This window comes from Ailuropoda melanoleuca, chromosome 12, assembly GCF_002007445.2.
Source record: "Ailuropoda melanoleuca isolate Jingjing chromosome 12, ASM200744v2, whole genome shotgun sequence".
Lineage (NCBI taxonomy): Eukaryota > Metazoa > Chordata > Mammalia > Carnivora > Ursidae > Ailuropoda > Ailuropoda melanoleuca.
In genome coordinates, this window is record NC_048229.1 from 63273093 (window position 1) to 63287432 (window position 14340).

Here is a 14340-nt window from a genome sequence, read left to right on the forward strand (position 1 = left end):
CACCTGCCCCAGGGCCTTCAAGGCCTCAGGGAGCAAGCCAGTGCCACTCAGGTCCAGCGCATGCAGCCTACCAGCCCTTCGCTTCATGAATCGCAGCAGGTTGTGGAAGGAGAGCTGGGAGGGGGAGGAGTCTGGGGGGCCAAGGGAGCCCCGGGCTGGGCCTAGTTCAAAAGTGAGGTGACACTAGGCCAAGGAGAGGCGCTCCAGGTTGGGGGCACAGCTGCTGAGCCGGTTGAAACTGAGGTCGGTCAGGTCCCGCAGGCCAGCCAAGTTGAGCTCACAGAGGCCATGCAACACCTGCCGGATCTGCTGTGCCATCTCGGGCTGAGCTAGCAGCGTGCCCGATGTGAAGAGGCTGTTGCAGCCACTGAGGTCAAGGATACGCAGGGCTGGGCAGCCCAGGAGCAAGGCCACAAAGGAGGCCTCTGTGGGGCTGCCCCCACTGAGGCACAAGCTCTGCAGGTTCGGGCCCAAGTGATAGGCAACAGACTTCAACACCTGGTGCGAAGCTGGTGAGTCATCCAGGTTGGTCAGGCCGATGCAGGTGATGCCCCTGAGGCCCAGGCTCTTGATGGCCGGGAGGGAGGCAGAGGACACGGGGATGTTGTACTGCACATTTGTCTAAGGGGCAGCAGTAGGACTGGGGTTAGCCCTCTCGCTTCAGAGGGAGTTGGCCATCAGGTCTGGCGGCCAGTCACTGGCAGGTGAGGGACGGGCCCTGTCACAATGTGGGCCCACTGTGGTGTGCGGTGTCATGTGTGGTTGAGGGGGTGCTAGTGGGAGGTGGGAAGACAAGTCACTCTGGGGCTCAAAGGGGATGACTGTGAGGAGAGGACAGGAAGGTTAGCCACGGATGGGACTGGATGCCTATGGAGGGGTGGGGACAGGGTGGGGAGCTCGCGTGCTGGGCACAGGGGGCTAGGGTAGCTTGGAGGAGAGCCAGTGAAGCTCCCAGGGGGCAGAAGGACTAAGTATGCTGGATCCCAAACTTTGGGACTTTCAGAAGGTGGCCCTGAGACCCACGGACTCGGCTCTACTCCAGGGAGTCAGAGCTCAGCATTAGCTAAGCAACCGGCCTCCCCCACCTTTTCAAGAGAATATATATAGCCCTCAGAACAGTTGAAGGCAGTAAGAAGCAAAGCAGTGTCACTCACCACCAGTATGGGTGGCCCAGGTGCCAGAGGTCTAGGGCAGGCAGAGAGGCCTAGGTCCCCTGGTGGCCTCAGTAGCTCAGCCACTTGAGTGTGAAAAGGGGTTGTGTGCGCGTGTGTGCGCGCGCCAACACCTGTGGGCCCTGCAGGCTCCAGAGTTTAAGATGTGCTTGTGATCCCTGGGGCTCTTCTCTGGGGGGTCCATCTTATCTGTCCAGGTAAGGAAGGAGAAGCCTCCCATTTCTGTGGGCAGAAGCTGAGAGAATGAATCTTGAAGTATCAAGAATGTGGGCCTGGCCCTGTAGGGCAACAGGGGAACGAGAGTGGGGGGTCCATGACTGGTGTGGGGTGGAGCCTGGAGGTGAGTTCAGGGCTAGGTTATGGGGGGGACAGCCTGGCTTGTCTAGGAGTTTGGGGAGCACCCGTTCTCATAGAAGCATCCCTGATTTTGTGCCAGAGGGAAGTTATGCCAGGTATGGGAGAGGGAGAGGAGGGTTTGGCTTCTTCTTTACCCCTGATGGATGGCCAGGCTGCAGGCAACTGGTCCCCAAAGGCTCTTGTTTTAATATATCAACATGATCCTGATGCAGGAAAGCCAGCCCTCTAAAAAACCTGTCCTGTCGGTTATTGCAAGAACAAGCTGATGTCCCCTGCTTTCTGCCCCACAGAACATCATCAAAAGGGATTCAGAAAGGTAGGAATGACACCTAAGGTGCACTCCTGGAAGATACTTACAACAGGATTCTCCCAGGAAGACACATGAAACCCATTCCTGGGTGAAGAAACCAGGCTGACTTCTGCCACAGAGAGAAGCAGTTCCCTATGGCTGTCATCATGGGAAGGAGTGTGTGGTAAGAAATGCGGGCCAGCTCCTGACTGCTTCCACAGGCATCAGGGGTCAAACCATGCTCCCTGTCCAGACCTCATTCCCATTCCCAGGATGTGGTCCTTGTGGACGGGAGGAGCACTTCCCGCAGCTCCCCCTTGTGGACATTGGGAGGCAGTGGGGTCGTGGGATCTCTCTCAAGATTTAAGGATAGTGGGAAGATGGGGGGAGGAGGGCGTGGGGGAAGGTGATTCAAGGCGATGAAAAGATCAGGGAGGAAAGGTTTTAGAAAGGAAGGCTAAAGCAGACCTCCAGCCGTTTCCAGGCCCTGCTGACAGAGGGGCCAGTTTGAGGATGGCGAGTCAGTGGTGGCTGCAAGTGCAGAGCAGGACCCATTGCTGAGGCAGTGCCGCCCCTGCCATCATGTCGTGTCCTCCCCCACACACCTCCCAGCCCCCCACCCCCAGGCTCCAGCAGCCACAGTCCTTCTTTTCCTTCCTTCCTGAGCCTTGGGGGCCAGGAAATGTTCTCATGTTCTCCCCCTCTCCCACTGCTTCCCTGTGAACAAGGTAGATGAACAGCTGAGGGGGGGGGCAGTGGCAGTCAGCCTAGAGTCCAAGTCCAGGGCCCACTGGTGGCAGGAAAACCCACCAAATACAGGGGCAAGGCCTGGTCTAAAGGACTACTAGCGGCTATTGGGAAACGTGTGAGAGTATGTGTGTGCGTTGAGATTTGAAACCACCTCCCTGCTCCCCATTGTTTTTCTTGATGGGGAGGGGGCAGCCCCTAAGCCATCCCCTGGGTAGTCTGCCCTGGACTCAAAGTAGAGCACCCAAGAGCAGCCCTTTAGGGGTATTGATCGTCTGTGGAGAGCAGAGCAGCAAGCAGAAGCAGGCTCCTGGGCTGTGGTCTTTGGCCCCAGTGTAGGAGGGTCCCCCTCCCTAGACCCTAGGAAGATGCTTCTAGAGGTCCAAAGGAGGACTGCATGGGTATCTGCTCTAGCTTCAGCTGTCCCATCCACAGAGGGGCCAACAGCCCCCATCTCCTCCTTTTCCAGTGCTGGCCTCTTAGGAGTAAATGCCAAGTCATTTGGGAAATGCCCCAAATCTGCTAAAATGGGCACATAACCCTTGACTTTGAGAGGCCAGGATTCCATTGTATCTCATGAAGCTAAACTAAGACTGCAGACTTGTGTGCAGGCTTGGAAAGCTATCTGACAGAGAAATAGCTGCCCTGTCTGCTGGCACAGGAATCCAAAGCTAACGTGCCTGTTCTCCAGAAGAAAATATATGCCTGGGCACCCCGGGGCTTTGGTCTCTAGAGAGGAGTTAGACCTTGGGGGTCATTTCCAGAGGCTCCTCTGGGCCTTTATAAATACCCCAGGCAGGAGAAGGCAGTGGAGGGCAGAAGCAGAGCTGTCCGGAGCTCTTCACGGTGACCAGCGCTGTGGCAGGCAACCAGGGCTTTCCCTGAAATGGGCAGAGCCTGTGTGTGTGTGTGTGTGTGTGTGTGTGTGTGTGTGTGTGTGTGTTGTGGGGGGGGGTTCTGCCTTTGTCTACCTTCTTATTTGAGAAAAAATAGGGTTAAGTGGGAGCAAGTCGGGGAATAAGAAGTCACTGATCCGGCATCCTAGCCTGGCCTGGTGTGGCATAAACCCCAGTCACGCCTTGGTGAGCCAGAATCTTCAACAGCACCTACTAGCAGGAGGCACTCCTTCCTTATCAACCTGCCCAAATCTGGGCCCTGGGAGATGGCTCCTGCTCATAAATTCTGTGAATTGCTCTCTGGGACATGGTGGTAGTGGGCTGTCAGCAGAGCCCCAGACGCCATGTACCTATGGCCTGGCCTTCGAGGGCTCCCAGGCCAGGTGGGGCTGAGTTCTGCAGAGACACCAAACAGGTCTTCGCCAGCATCCTATTTGGAACTCACAGTTAGCTGGAGCAGCCCCAGTGCTAAAATGGTGGACTTTATGATCTCAAACTCTGACCGTGGCCTCCTTCTCCTCACTGTCTTATCCCATTCCAATTCACTCCCGACTCCCCACTTTGCTTCTCCCCTCTCCATCTTTGCTGGACTCCAAGAACCTCTCCCCTGATCACCTCTCCTTGGGGTCCTGTGGCCCTGTCCCTGTCATGCTGCTGTGCCCATTCTTCTTGCCCTGACAGGGATGATGAGACCCCTGACTCCTCTGGGTCTGTGCTGAAGGTACAGAATTCTTCCCACGGAAGCTATAGTCTCCCCTCTTGCCTCCCCCACTGCCACCTCCTCTCCTGGCTCTCTTCTAATCCTCCTCAAGTTTTCTCTCCAAGCCCACAATTCTCTCCAGTCCCTGATGCAAGTGCAGCACCCTTCCCTTACTCCGACCTTCTCAGAGACAACCCGTTCTGTTTCAAAAAGAAGCCAAAGCCATCGGGTGGGAAGGCCCTCCCTTTGCCATTTTTGCATCCATCAGTCAGCTCCTGGCAGGACCCATCCTAACCTCCTTCCCTCTCCTGCTCCTAATCCCCTTCTCTGGACCTACTGGGCCTGCCACCACCTTCTCCCATTGGAACCTGCAGTCCCTGCCTTTCCACTGCTCCTTCCCCAGTTTACAAATACCTCAGAGTCATAACCAACAAAAGGCCTCCCTTGATCCTGCCCCCTCCCCACCATTCCTGCTTCTCCCCTTTCCTCTGTGGTCAGGCCTCTTGGAAGCAGGTGGGCAACCCATACCACGCTAGCCACCTTGTTAGACCTCTTGCTTCACCCACTCACCCCTCCATCACTGCCCCCACAGAATCTCTCATTCCTGACAACAGCTCCCCTTCAGCAAGGTCATCAGCATCTGGGGGCTCCTTGCAGACCTCCCACAAGTATCCTTTCTGCCATGTCACCTGCTGTGGATGGCCAGTCTCCCCGTCTCCCCCATGCTATCTCCCATTGGGCATTCTGTGGTTCTGCCTGCCTGGCTCTCCTCCTACCTTTCAGCCTGCTCCCCATCGGCCTCTTTTGGGGCCACCAAAGAAGAGAGAGACCCAGTCCGTAGAGTGAGTGCCTCACTGTACATTCCACCCCACCATGCACGCACTTTCCTTTGCTCTCATGTGGACCCTGGCAGAATGCACTTCATCCCTTTCCAACTACTTTATTTGCAGTTCACATCTTTTCCCAGAACACAGACCCTGGGAATCAGTTACCTGAGGGACCTCGCCAGATACGCAGATGCAACATACTTACGTCGGAATTCACTGTCTTATCCCCCAGCGCTGCACCTTCTCCTGAACTTTAAGTGCCCTCTACCAAGTCACCCAAGTCAGAGATCCGAGAGCCATTCTAGCCCCTCCCTCACTCCCTACATCCAGTGACCAAAGTCCCTTGCATCTGATCTCCCTGACACACTGCAGCTTGTCCCTCCGCTCCCGCCTCGCTGCTCCTGCCCTAGTTCAGATTGCCGTACTGTCTCTCAGAAATCTATCACAGCAGTTTCCTCCTTATGACGGTCCTGGCCCCCAGTCTTTCTGGCTCCAGTCTAGCCTTGGTACTGTCACCAGGTGACCTTACAAAAGGCAAACCAACCATACTCTTCAGACCCCTTGATAGTTCTCCCCTCCATGGGTTGGAGGCTGACCTTCCCAGCCAGCACTTCTCTAGCCCAGCTTTCCCAAGCCTGCCCCCCTTCCTCCACAGCCCTGGCTCTGGGAATGGCAACTTCTGATGGTTGTCTCATGCTACCATGCCTCTGCTTGGCTGCTTTTTCTGTTTGGTCAGAGTGCTGGGGCAGTGGGGGGTGGGGGAGTTCATCTCACCCCTCACCTACTCCTATTTGTCTATTTAGCAAATATTTATTCCTCTGTTTAGGCTCAGTGCAAGTATCCCCTTCTCCACGAAGTCTTTTCTGAATCTTCCCTGCATCCCCCTTGTGCCATGCAAGACTCTGGGTGCAGCACCCCTACTCACGCCTTTTAGCTTATGCTTATCTACTTCTTACCACCAATTCTCAAGTTCTGGGCCTCCCCCAGTCCCACAGCCCCAGTGCCCAGCACAGGGCTTGGCACAGACAGGCAGCATCCCTATCTGAGTGAGCAAGGCCTCTCTGAGCAGCTCTGGTAACTTTCCCACTTCCTTCTCCCCTGTGAATATTCTAAGCCTCTGTGCTGAGGCCCTGGCCTCTACCTCTCTTCTCACTCCCCTGAGACAATGTGGCCTCCAAATTCACCCAGCAAAGAGGCCACTAGCCTCAGAGGAACTTCCTCAGCAAACTGTCCCACATTGCCACCTGCTTCCCTCCATGTCCTGAGGAGGAGAGGTGGCATCCTCTCCACCCTATCAAGGCCATTTCTCCCATCTCTGCTTCCTGCATTCACATTCACCCCTCCTCTCTGACACTCCTCAGCATATGAACATATTTGAAATTTCTCCCAATGAACCTCTCATTATTGCCCTATTTATTTCTTTCCTCTCATGGGGAAATTTCTTGCAAAGGAGGCCACTCTGTACAAGCCCCTTCTTATCTCATTCACTCTTCCACCCACCCGGCTTTTCCCCCCAGATGCCAAATGTTGCTGAAGTCACTGGGGACCTCCTGGGACATCAGACATCATGTACACTATCTGTTCTTTATTTTCAGGACTTTTCATGGGATTTGACACTGTCAGTCATCCAGTCAACACTGTAAATGCTCTCCACTTTTGTTCCTTGGGACCTCCTCTATAGGTGCGTCCTCCCTTCCATGCCTTGGGACTGGTGCACTCCCCTGAGGCATTCTGTGGCCTGCTGTTCCTAGGGCTCTTCATGTGCTCCCTGGCGGATGTTACTTGGACCCATGGTTTCAACCTCCACCCATTCCTGAATGATACCCAACTCTGTATTTATTACCAAGACCCTTCTCTTGAATTCCTCACTCAGAAATCCAACAGCCAACTGCACCTCACCATCTAGATGTCTCATATTCAAATTTTCAACAAGTCCAAATCAAATTTCTTTAGACACTCAGCTCAATGACACTGGATAGATAATGTGACAATAGATCCTCCTTATATATACACATTTAATATGTGACAGAGAAGGAATCCAATGCAGCAGGGAAGGGGAAGAGTAAATGTAAAAGGTATTTGGGCCATTGGAAAACTAATCAGTTTAGCTTCTTACCTGAGAGAATAGATCAAAGTAAATTTCACCAATTAAAAAAATTACTATACACTGGGGCGCCTGGGTGGCACAGCGGTTAAGCGTCTGCCTTTGGCTCAGGGCGTGATCCTGGCGTTATGGGATCGAGCCCCACATCAGGCTCCTCCGCTATGGGCCTGCTTCTTCCTCTCCCACTCCCCCTGCTTGTGTTCCCTCTCTCGCTGGCTGTCTCTATCTCTGTCAAATAAATAAATAAAATCTTAAAAAAAAATTACTATATAAATTCAAGCCATAAAACAGAAGAAACAATTTTGTTGTGAACCTAAAACCTCTCTGAAAAAATGAGCCTAATAAAAAAAAAAACAGAAGAGAAATATGAGTGTACATCAAATCACTGAAGAAGCAAGGGGTCTCTAAGTTTAAAAAACAATGGAAGAAATAAGAAAGCAAAAGATGTTCAGAATCAACAACATAGAAATTTAACCTCCATATCTCAGAAATAAGCACATATCTACAAATCAAATACAAAGGCAAATATGTTTGGAATATATTTCAATAAATATGTAAAAGATTCATCTTCTTTAACGTATAAAAGGTTCATACAAACGGTTAAGAAAATACTAAGATGCCAATGCTTAAATGGATAAAGAACAGAAATAAACAAGAGAGGGATATATAAATGGTCAGCTAATGAGAAAACTGTTCAGCCTCAGTAGTGATCAGAGAAGTCAAAATGAAAACAAGGATCTGTCACTGCTTGCCTTTCAAACTGTCGCAGATGTCTGCATTCACTTCCGAGCTGGGCTGTCTCCCCACAGTCCGACTTACCCTCTCCAGTCCACTCAGCACTGGAGTTCTAAGACACATCACACCATGTCACTCCCCTGCCTTAATGTTCCTTTACAGGGTCCATGATGGTAATCAGGATGGAGCCCCAGCAGTAATGCCAGCTTGTGGTCCGATCCCCCTCTAGCCTCATCTCCCACCCTTTCTACACACATCTCAGTTCTGGTCATAGGGAACTTGTGTGGTCGTTTTCAGAAGCAGTTCACACCTTGGTGCCTTTACCTCTGCTGTCACTGGTGCTGGAAGACCAGCCTTCCCCCTCATCCTATTCCATCAGGAAGCCTTCCCTGATGCTGCTGGTCTCCTCTGGACGTCCTTCTTCCTGTTCTTGTTGCACCCTTCATTCCAGTGTCACAGTACCAAGCACACTACATCACCATCACTCACGTATTTGTTTTTCTCCTTCACTGGACTGTGAGCTCCTTGGGACAGGGGACTATGTCTTACTCATCTGTAAAGTCCCAGCACTGTACCCAGAGTCAAGTGTGCATGAATGTAATGTATGCATATGTATGCATGGATTAATGAACGAATGACAATGTACGAGCAGGGCCATGAGCAAACTGGAGTGGGAGACAACTGAGAATGGGCCAGGGGAGGGTGGCCACCTTACCTCCCGAAGGGCATTCTGGGCTGCACAGTACCAAGCCCGACTCACGAGGGAGGCCTCTTTCTGATCTGACAGAGGCAGGAAGCTCAGAATATATGTGAGCATCTGAGGGAAAAAGACAGGGCATTGTGAACTGTTAGAGCTGGAGGCCTTTGAAACCTTCTCCAGCTGATAGTGCAGTCAGTCTGAGGGGGCTGGAACGCTGGCTTCTAGTTCATCTTGAATCCTAAGCTTCATGGGGTCTTCACATCCCCTTTCCAGGCTCTAGGCATTTTTACTGTGAACAAACCATTTCTGAGCCTCGTCTGGATGCAGGTTTGTACTGACTGATAAAAAGCAAACTTCCCGCTCAGTTTGGTAAAAAGAGCCTGGGCATTAGGACCAGATGAACCAAGTTCAAATCCTTACTCTGACTTCTCTGAGCCTCGTTTATCTAATCTGTAAAATGGCAGTGGCAGTGAAGTCTAAATGGGTTGTGCTGAGAATTTCATAACATAGTGAAGTGTTGGGGTGCCTGGGTGGCTCAGTCAGTGAAGCGTCTACCTTCAGCGCAGGTCATGATCTCAGGGTCCTGGGATCAAGTCCCACATTGGGCTCCTTGCTCAGTGGGGAGTCTGTTTCTCCCTCCCCCTGTTCTTGCCCCCTTGTGCTCTCATGCTCTCTCTCTCTCCCCTCCTCAAATAAATAAATAAAATATAAAACAAACAAACAAACCATAGTAAAGTGTCTTGCCGAAGACCTAGGACAGCAAGTCAGGTGTCCTCCTCTGATCTTCGGAAACCACACCCCTTCCTCCTGCCCTCACAGGTCAGGCTCTGGATCTTCCCTCTTTTCCCATTTTTTCCACTGTCAACTCGCCTTCTCAACTGGCTGTTAAGATATGATCCCAACAGGACCCAGGCCAGGTGTTCAGGCCGTCCTTGCTCCACCTATGCTCTACGAGGCTGGGGGTCATGAGGTTGGAGGCCCTATAGAGGACTGGGGAGGGAGTCACTGGTGCAGCTAAGAATGACCTAATATTAACTAGTCTTTTCTTCTGGAATCTTCCCTCTTGGACTCTTGTGACACTGTGTTTTCTAGAGCTCCATTCCCAACTCCAATTGCCCTGTTTCTGGATTCTTCTGTGTCTCCCATGGCTCAGACCTAGTCTTTCAGTCTGTTTACTTCCTAGGATAATAAATTCATTTGCATGGCTTCAACAGTTTCCTCTACAAGAATAACCAACAATTCAATATCCCTATATTGTTTCATTATTCATGTGCTAGTCTGGTGTTGCCAGTTGTCCACAGGATCCGTCATCTAAATGTTTTACTATCAACTTCATCTCAACCAAAATTCACATTCTCAGTCCAAAGCATCCCTTCCTCCCAACTTTCCAGCACCTCAGCTTCAATGCCAATAGTGCATCTCGCCTGAAGACCTTGATAATACTATGTACTCTTCATACTCTTCTGTCCCTTGCTGTCAGATACAGGTGTACAGCACAGGCTTAGGCCAGGGTAACTTAGACTCATTCAAATCCCAGCTCTACTATTTCCAAGCTGTGTGACCTCTGTGACCTCAGGCAAGATGATCAACCTCTCTGAGCTTCAGTTTCCATATCTCTATATATACTTAATAGATATGATGTGCTTGACACCTAGCCGATGTTCCATAATGGTTGCTGGGTTGCTGTTACTAATATTTCTACTGTTGAAATTTTAGCACCTCAGTAGCCGTGATCTTTATCACCCCCAGACCTGGATTCCTTCTAAAATCTCCCACCTGACCTCCTTGCCTCCTAGAGGCAAGGACTAGCCTTGCTAGTCATTTTGCACACTGTGACAAGGTTAATTTTTCCTTAAAGAACAGCTGTTAGTCTTAGCACATCCCTGATGAAAACCTTCAGGGTACCCCAGTACCCTCAGGACAAAATTTCCACTCTTGGGTCAGCAAGACCCTAACCAAGACCCTGCCAGGCCCTATGCCTGACTGGACCCCTGATCCCAGAGCTTCCCCAGTTCAGTCTTCCCACTGTCCTACAACCATACCATGCCTATTACCTTTTGCCTATGTAGGCCTCTTTCCAGGAATGCCTTTCCTTAACCTTGACCTCACCAGCCCGTTCTAACCTCTTCTTCCTTTCTTTGATCCCTAGCACACAGAAGGTACTCAGCCAATACTTACTGGATTGAATTAAAGATAGAAAGTGCTCTATCTCTATTTTCACCAAAGCCCTCTACCTCAATTTTCACCAAAGGTTTGCTCAGGGAAGGAGTGGGGAAGATAAAGCAGATCATTAATGAAAGGACTGGGGAGAACGGCCTTCTGGGCCAGGAAAGCTAGGCATGGGGGAGAGAACACTGATGGGATTCGGACTGACTAAGCCCTCAGCCCCAGGGGGAGGCAGGGAAGCCTGTCTGAGCCAAGTTAAGACAGTGGCCATCCTGTCTTCTGGGGCTCAGCAACCAACCCAGAAAGCAACAGGAGAGGGCAATAAACCTGTCCTCACTGAGGGGAGGGAACATGAATGATTCTTTGAGCTGAGAAGGGGGGTGGCTTTTCTAGAGGGAAGAGGCGGCAGTGGTAAAGATGGAGTCACCATCCCATGAACCCCATTCTAAGGGGCTACTACTAGAGATATGACTGGTCATTTCTAGAATCTATGTAGTAGACATCCTCTGGGGCCCAGGAGATAAAGGATGCCATGGTAGGGGGCTAAAACGGCGTGGGAGATGTCCTATTCTTGCTAAGGGAAAGGAGCACCGTTCCAGGGCCGATGAGGAAAGGGTGGCTTGTCTCCCGTGGGCAGCAGGAGGGGGCTGCCAACTCTCAAGGCAAAAGGGACAGAGAAGCCATCCCAAGAGGCCACTGGGAACTGTTCTCTCTCTCTCTGGCCAGTGGTGGCAGAGTGGTCTTGCTCCAGGCTAAGGAAAAGGAGCAAACATCCCAAGCAGTGAAGGAGGTAGGGACAGCCATCACTAGGGACCAGGGGAGTGGGGAACAGGCCTGTCCTCGGTGAAGTAATCCAGCGACTGTGCCCGGAGTTGATGGGAGGGGTCAATCTGTATCCCACCACCAGGGGGAGGGGGCAGCCGTCTTTGGGGCAGAGAGAATAGAGTGATCATCCCAAGGGGCCAAGGAGGATAAGATCGGTTACCCTTTGGGGACGAGGGCATGGAACTGACATCTTTCAGAACGGAGGTGGCGAGGCGGCTATTTCTAGAAAAGGGGGTAGGCAGAGACCCTGTCCTTGGTGAGGTGACAGGGCAGCCATCTCCTGGGGCCGATGGGGAAGGAGAGGATGGTTGCCCCAAGCTAAGGGGATGGGGTGGCCCAAAGGCGGGGCCGTTACCCATAGCCTGCAGGTCCTGGGATCTCTCGGCCAGGTCGTTTCCGCCAGGCAGGCGGAGCTGGGCGAGCTGTCTCACAGCCCCTCCCCACAGCCCGGCACCCCGAGGGCGGAGCCTGTCCTAAGCCGGGCCTGAGCGCGGCCTCCTCTCACCTCCAGGGGCAGCGACTCCGCCATCGCGTCCCTGCCGCCTCCGCCCCCGTGCAAGGCCTTCTGGGAAGTGTAGTCCTACCGACTGCGGGGGAGGGCCTTGGGAAGGAAGTGGACCCTCCCCACTTCCGTCACAGTTGTGACGATTTGGGTCTGCACCGGAAGTGCCTGTTTTGCAGATGTGGTACCTACTGACCGCGCTTTCAGTCGCTCTCCCTTCTTTTCCTCTCTGGCTGTTTGCGGCGCGCCATGGCGGTAAGGAGGGCGGGGTTCTCAACAGCGGAGGATTCCCGCGGCCGGGAGACCGAAAACAGAGGAAGGGCATCAAAGGAAGGGGGTCTGCCGGGGGGGGGGCGCCATGTAGTGGCCAGACCGTACTAGAGCTAGCGGGGGGAACGGAGCGGCGCATCGCCATACCAGAAGTGGTGCAGAAGGGGAGTAGGCGTCAGTACCAATCTGTACCAGACCTGGTCGTAGACCTTAGGGGCCTGGGAGGGGTGGCTGTCTGCCGAGATCTGGACTACTCCCCCAGAGGCTGGAGGGGCGCACCATTCAGCGCCACTCAGGAGTCCCCCTTGAAGGGATAGTCAGCCCAAAGCTGGACCTTACCAGGGGAGCCAGGAGATATCAGCCTAGTGTTGGATTGTTCCAGGGTGAGCAGGAGGCGATCATCGGTAGGGATGTTGCACAGATGGTGTCAGCCCTAAGCAGGACGGACTGGAGGAGGGGTGGCATCCCAAGGATTGTGCTAGATTTGAGCACCATGGGGACCTGGCTTAGGTGCAGGTGTAATTCTGTACCTGACCAGACTGGGGAGGAGGGTGAGGAGGACCCTGGCTGAGGAGGGCTCTGACAGCATCTTACCATCCCTCTGCAGCCCAAGGGCAAAGTGGGCACGAGAGGGAAGAAGCAGATATTTGAGGAGAACAGAGAGACTCTGAAGTTCTATCTGCGGATCATACTGGGGGCCAATGTAAGTACCTACCTCCTTGCTTCTGTGCCCACCTGAGATCCCACAGTCAGCTCTGGTGGGGGTGAGGGTGGAGGGGTGGTATGTGACAGCCATGTGTAGTTTTCCAGAAGAAGACTACAATTAAGGAGAAATGAAAATGGATCCCGGCACAAGAAAGTGCTGAGTAGTCAAAACAAAACAAAACAAAACCAAAAATGAAAGGAGGGTTTGAGTCTCCGATGGACTTGAGCCCAATCCTTCCCATCCCAGATACACATGCCCTTCTTTCCTGGGCTGACACATCAGAGGGGAGTCCAGGTACTCAGGACTCAGGGAACAGACCCCTTTCCCCCACCAACCCTATGAGAAGCAACTTGTCTCTTTCCACAGCCTGGCCTAACTCTTGGTTAGAATTGAGGAAGGCCTGTGGTTTAGGGTAGATTTTGATTCCAGCCTGATCATGTCTGCTTACAGGCCATTTACTGTCTTGTGACCTTGGTGTTCTTCTACTCATCTGCCTCATTTTGGGCCTGGGTAAGTGTACCCTACCCTGGGAAGTGGATAAGCATATAGGATTACTGGCTGGCCTTTGATACCATTCTTACTCTGCAGATGGCCCTGGCCTTTAGTCTGGCAGTATATGGGGCCAGCTACCACTCTATGAGCTCGATGGCACGGGCAGCCTTTTCTGAGGATGGGGCCCTGATGGATGGTGGAATGGACCTCAACATGGAGCAGGGCATGGCAGAGTGAGTGTCCCCCGCTGCCAGCTCAGGTGAGCGGCCCCAGGGCTGGGGTGTTGGGGCCCAGATAGCCCAAGACCCACAACTGCCCACAACTTGAAGAGGGTAGAAGGGAGATGAACTGGGGCCCATCTACTATTTTTGGCCCTTGCAGCCTCCCTTCTGCCCACAGGCACCTTAAGGATGTGATCCTACTGACAGCCATCGTGCAGGTGCTCAGCTGCTTCTCCCTCTACATCTGGTCCTTCTGGCTTCTGGTGCGTAGATTGTAGGGCTTCCAAGAAGGGGCTGGAGCATCTAAACTCTTCTCTTCTTTCATTTCCTGCTCCTGGCTTCAAATTACCTTTTCTGTCCTAGGCTCCAGGCCGGGCCCTTTACCTCCTCTGGGTGAATGTGCTGGGCCCTTGGTTCACAGCAGACAGTGGCACCCCAGCACCAGAGCACAATGAGAAACGGCAGCGCCGACAGGAGCGGCGGCAGATGAAGCGCTTATAGCCACTGACATTTTGGCCACTGGCTGCATGGCCCCCATGCCAGGAGCAAGGAGGGCCTAGCCCAGGGCCCAGAAGCAGTCTGAGGTATAGGATTCTTGAATAAATGGCTCAGAATGTGGCTAATGGCTGTG

General features: G+C 52.8%; 2 protein-coding genes across 5 annotated transcripts; one reads left to right on the forward strand and one right to left on the reverse strand.

The window, feature by feature from the left end:
- Positions 1-39: 39 nt before the first annotated feature.
- LOC109489499 lies at positions 40-13590 on the reverse strand. Of its 3 annotated transcripts, XM_019798815.2 has the most exons (3): positions 12024-12090; positions 8543-8644; positions 40-621 (listed from the first exon to the last, which is right to left on the reverse strand). In XM_019798815.2, the coding sequence occupies exons 1-3, from the start codon at positions 12045-12047 to the stop codon at positions 184-186; spliced, it is 564 nt and encodes a 187-aa protein (XP_019654374.2). In that variant the 5' UTR covers positions 12048-12090; the 3' UTR covers positions 40-183. The 3 variants fall into 3 exon arrangements, with proteins under 3 accessions (XP_019654374.2, XP_034494084.1, XP_034494085.1); XM_034638193.1 differs by lacking the exons at positions 8543-8644; positions 12024-12090 and adding an exon at positions 13006-13590; XM_034638194.1 differs by lacking the exon at positions 8543-8644 and having other exon boundaries at positions 12024-12066.
- On the forward strand, positions 12145-14332 carry TMEM208 (transmembrane protein 208). 2 transcript variants are annotated; one of them, XM_011223917.3, is made up of 6 exons: positions 12145-12275; positions 12898-12993; positions 13447-13506; positions 13585-13721; positions 13870-13972; positions 14073-14332. In XM_011223917.3, exons 1-6 carry the CDS (start codon positions 12270-12272, stop codon positions 14208-14210), a joined length of 540 nt encoding a protein of 179 aa, XP_011222219.1. In that variant the 5' UTR covers positions 12145-12269; the 3' UTR covers positions 14211-14332. The 2 variants fall into 2 exon arrangements, with proteins under 2 accessions (XP_011222219.1, XP_002918458.1); XM_002918412.4 differs by having other exon boundaries at positions 12150-12275; positions 13888-13972; positions 14073-14210.
- The last annotated feature ends 8 nt before the right edge of the window (positions 14333-14340 follow it).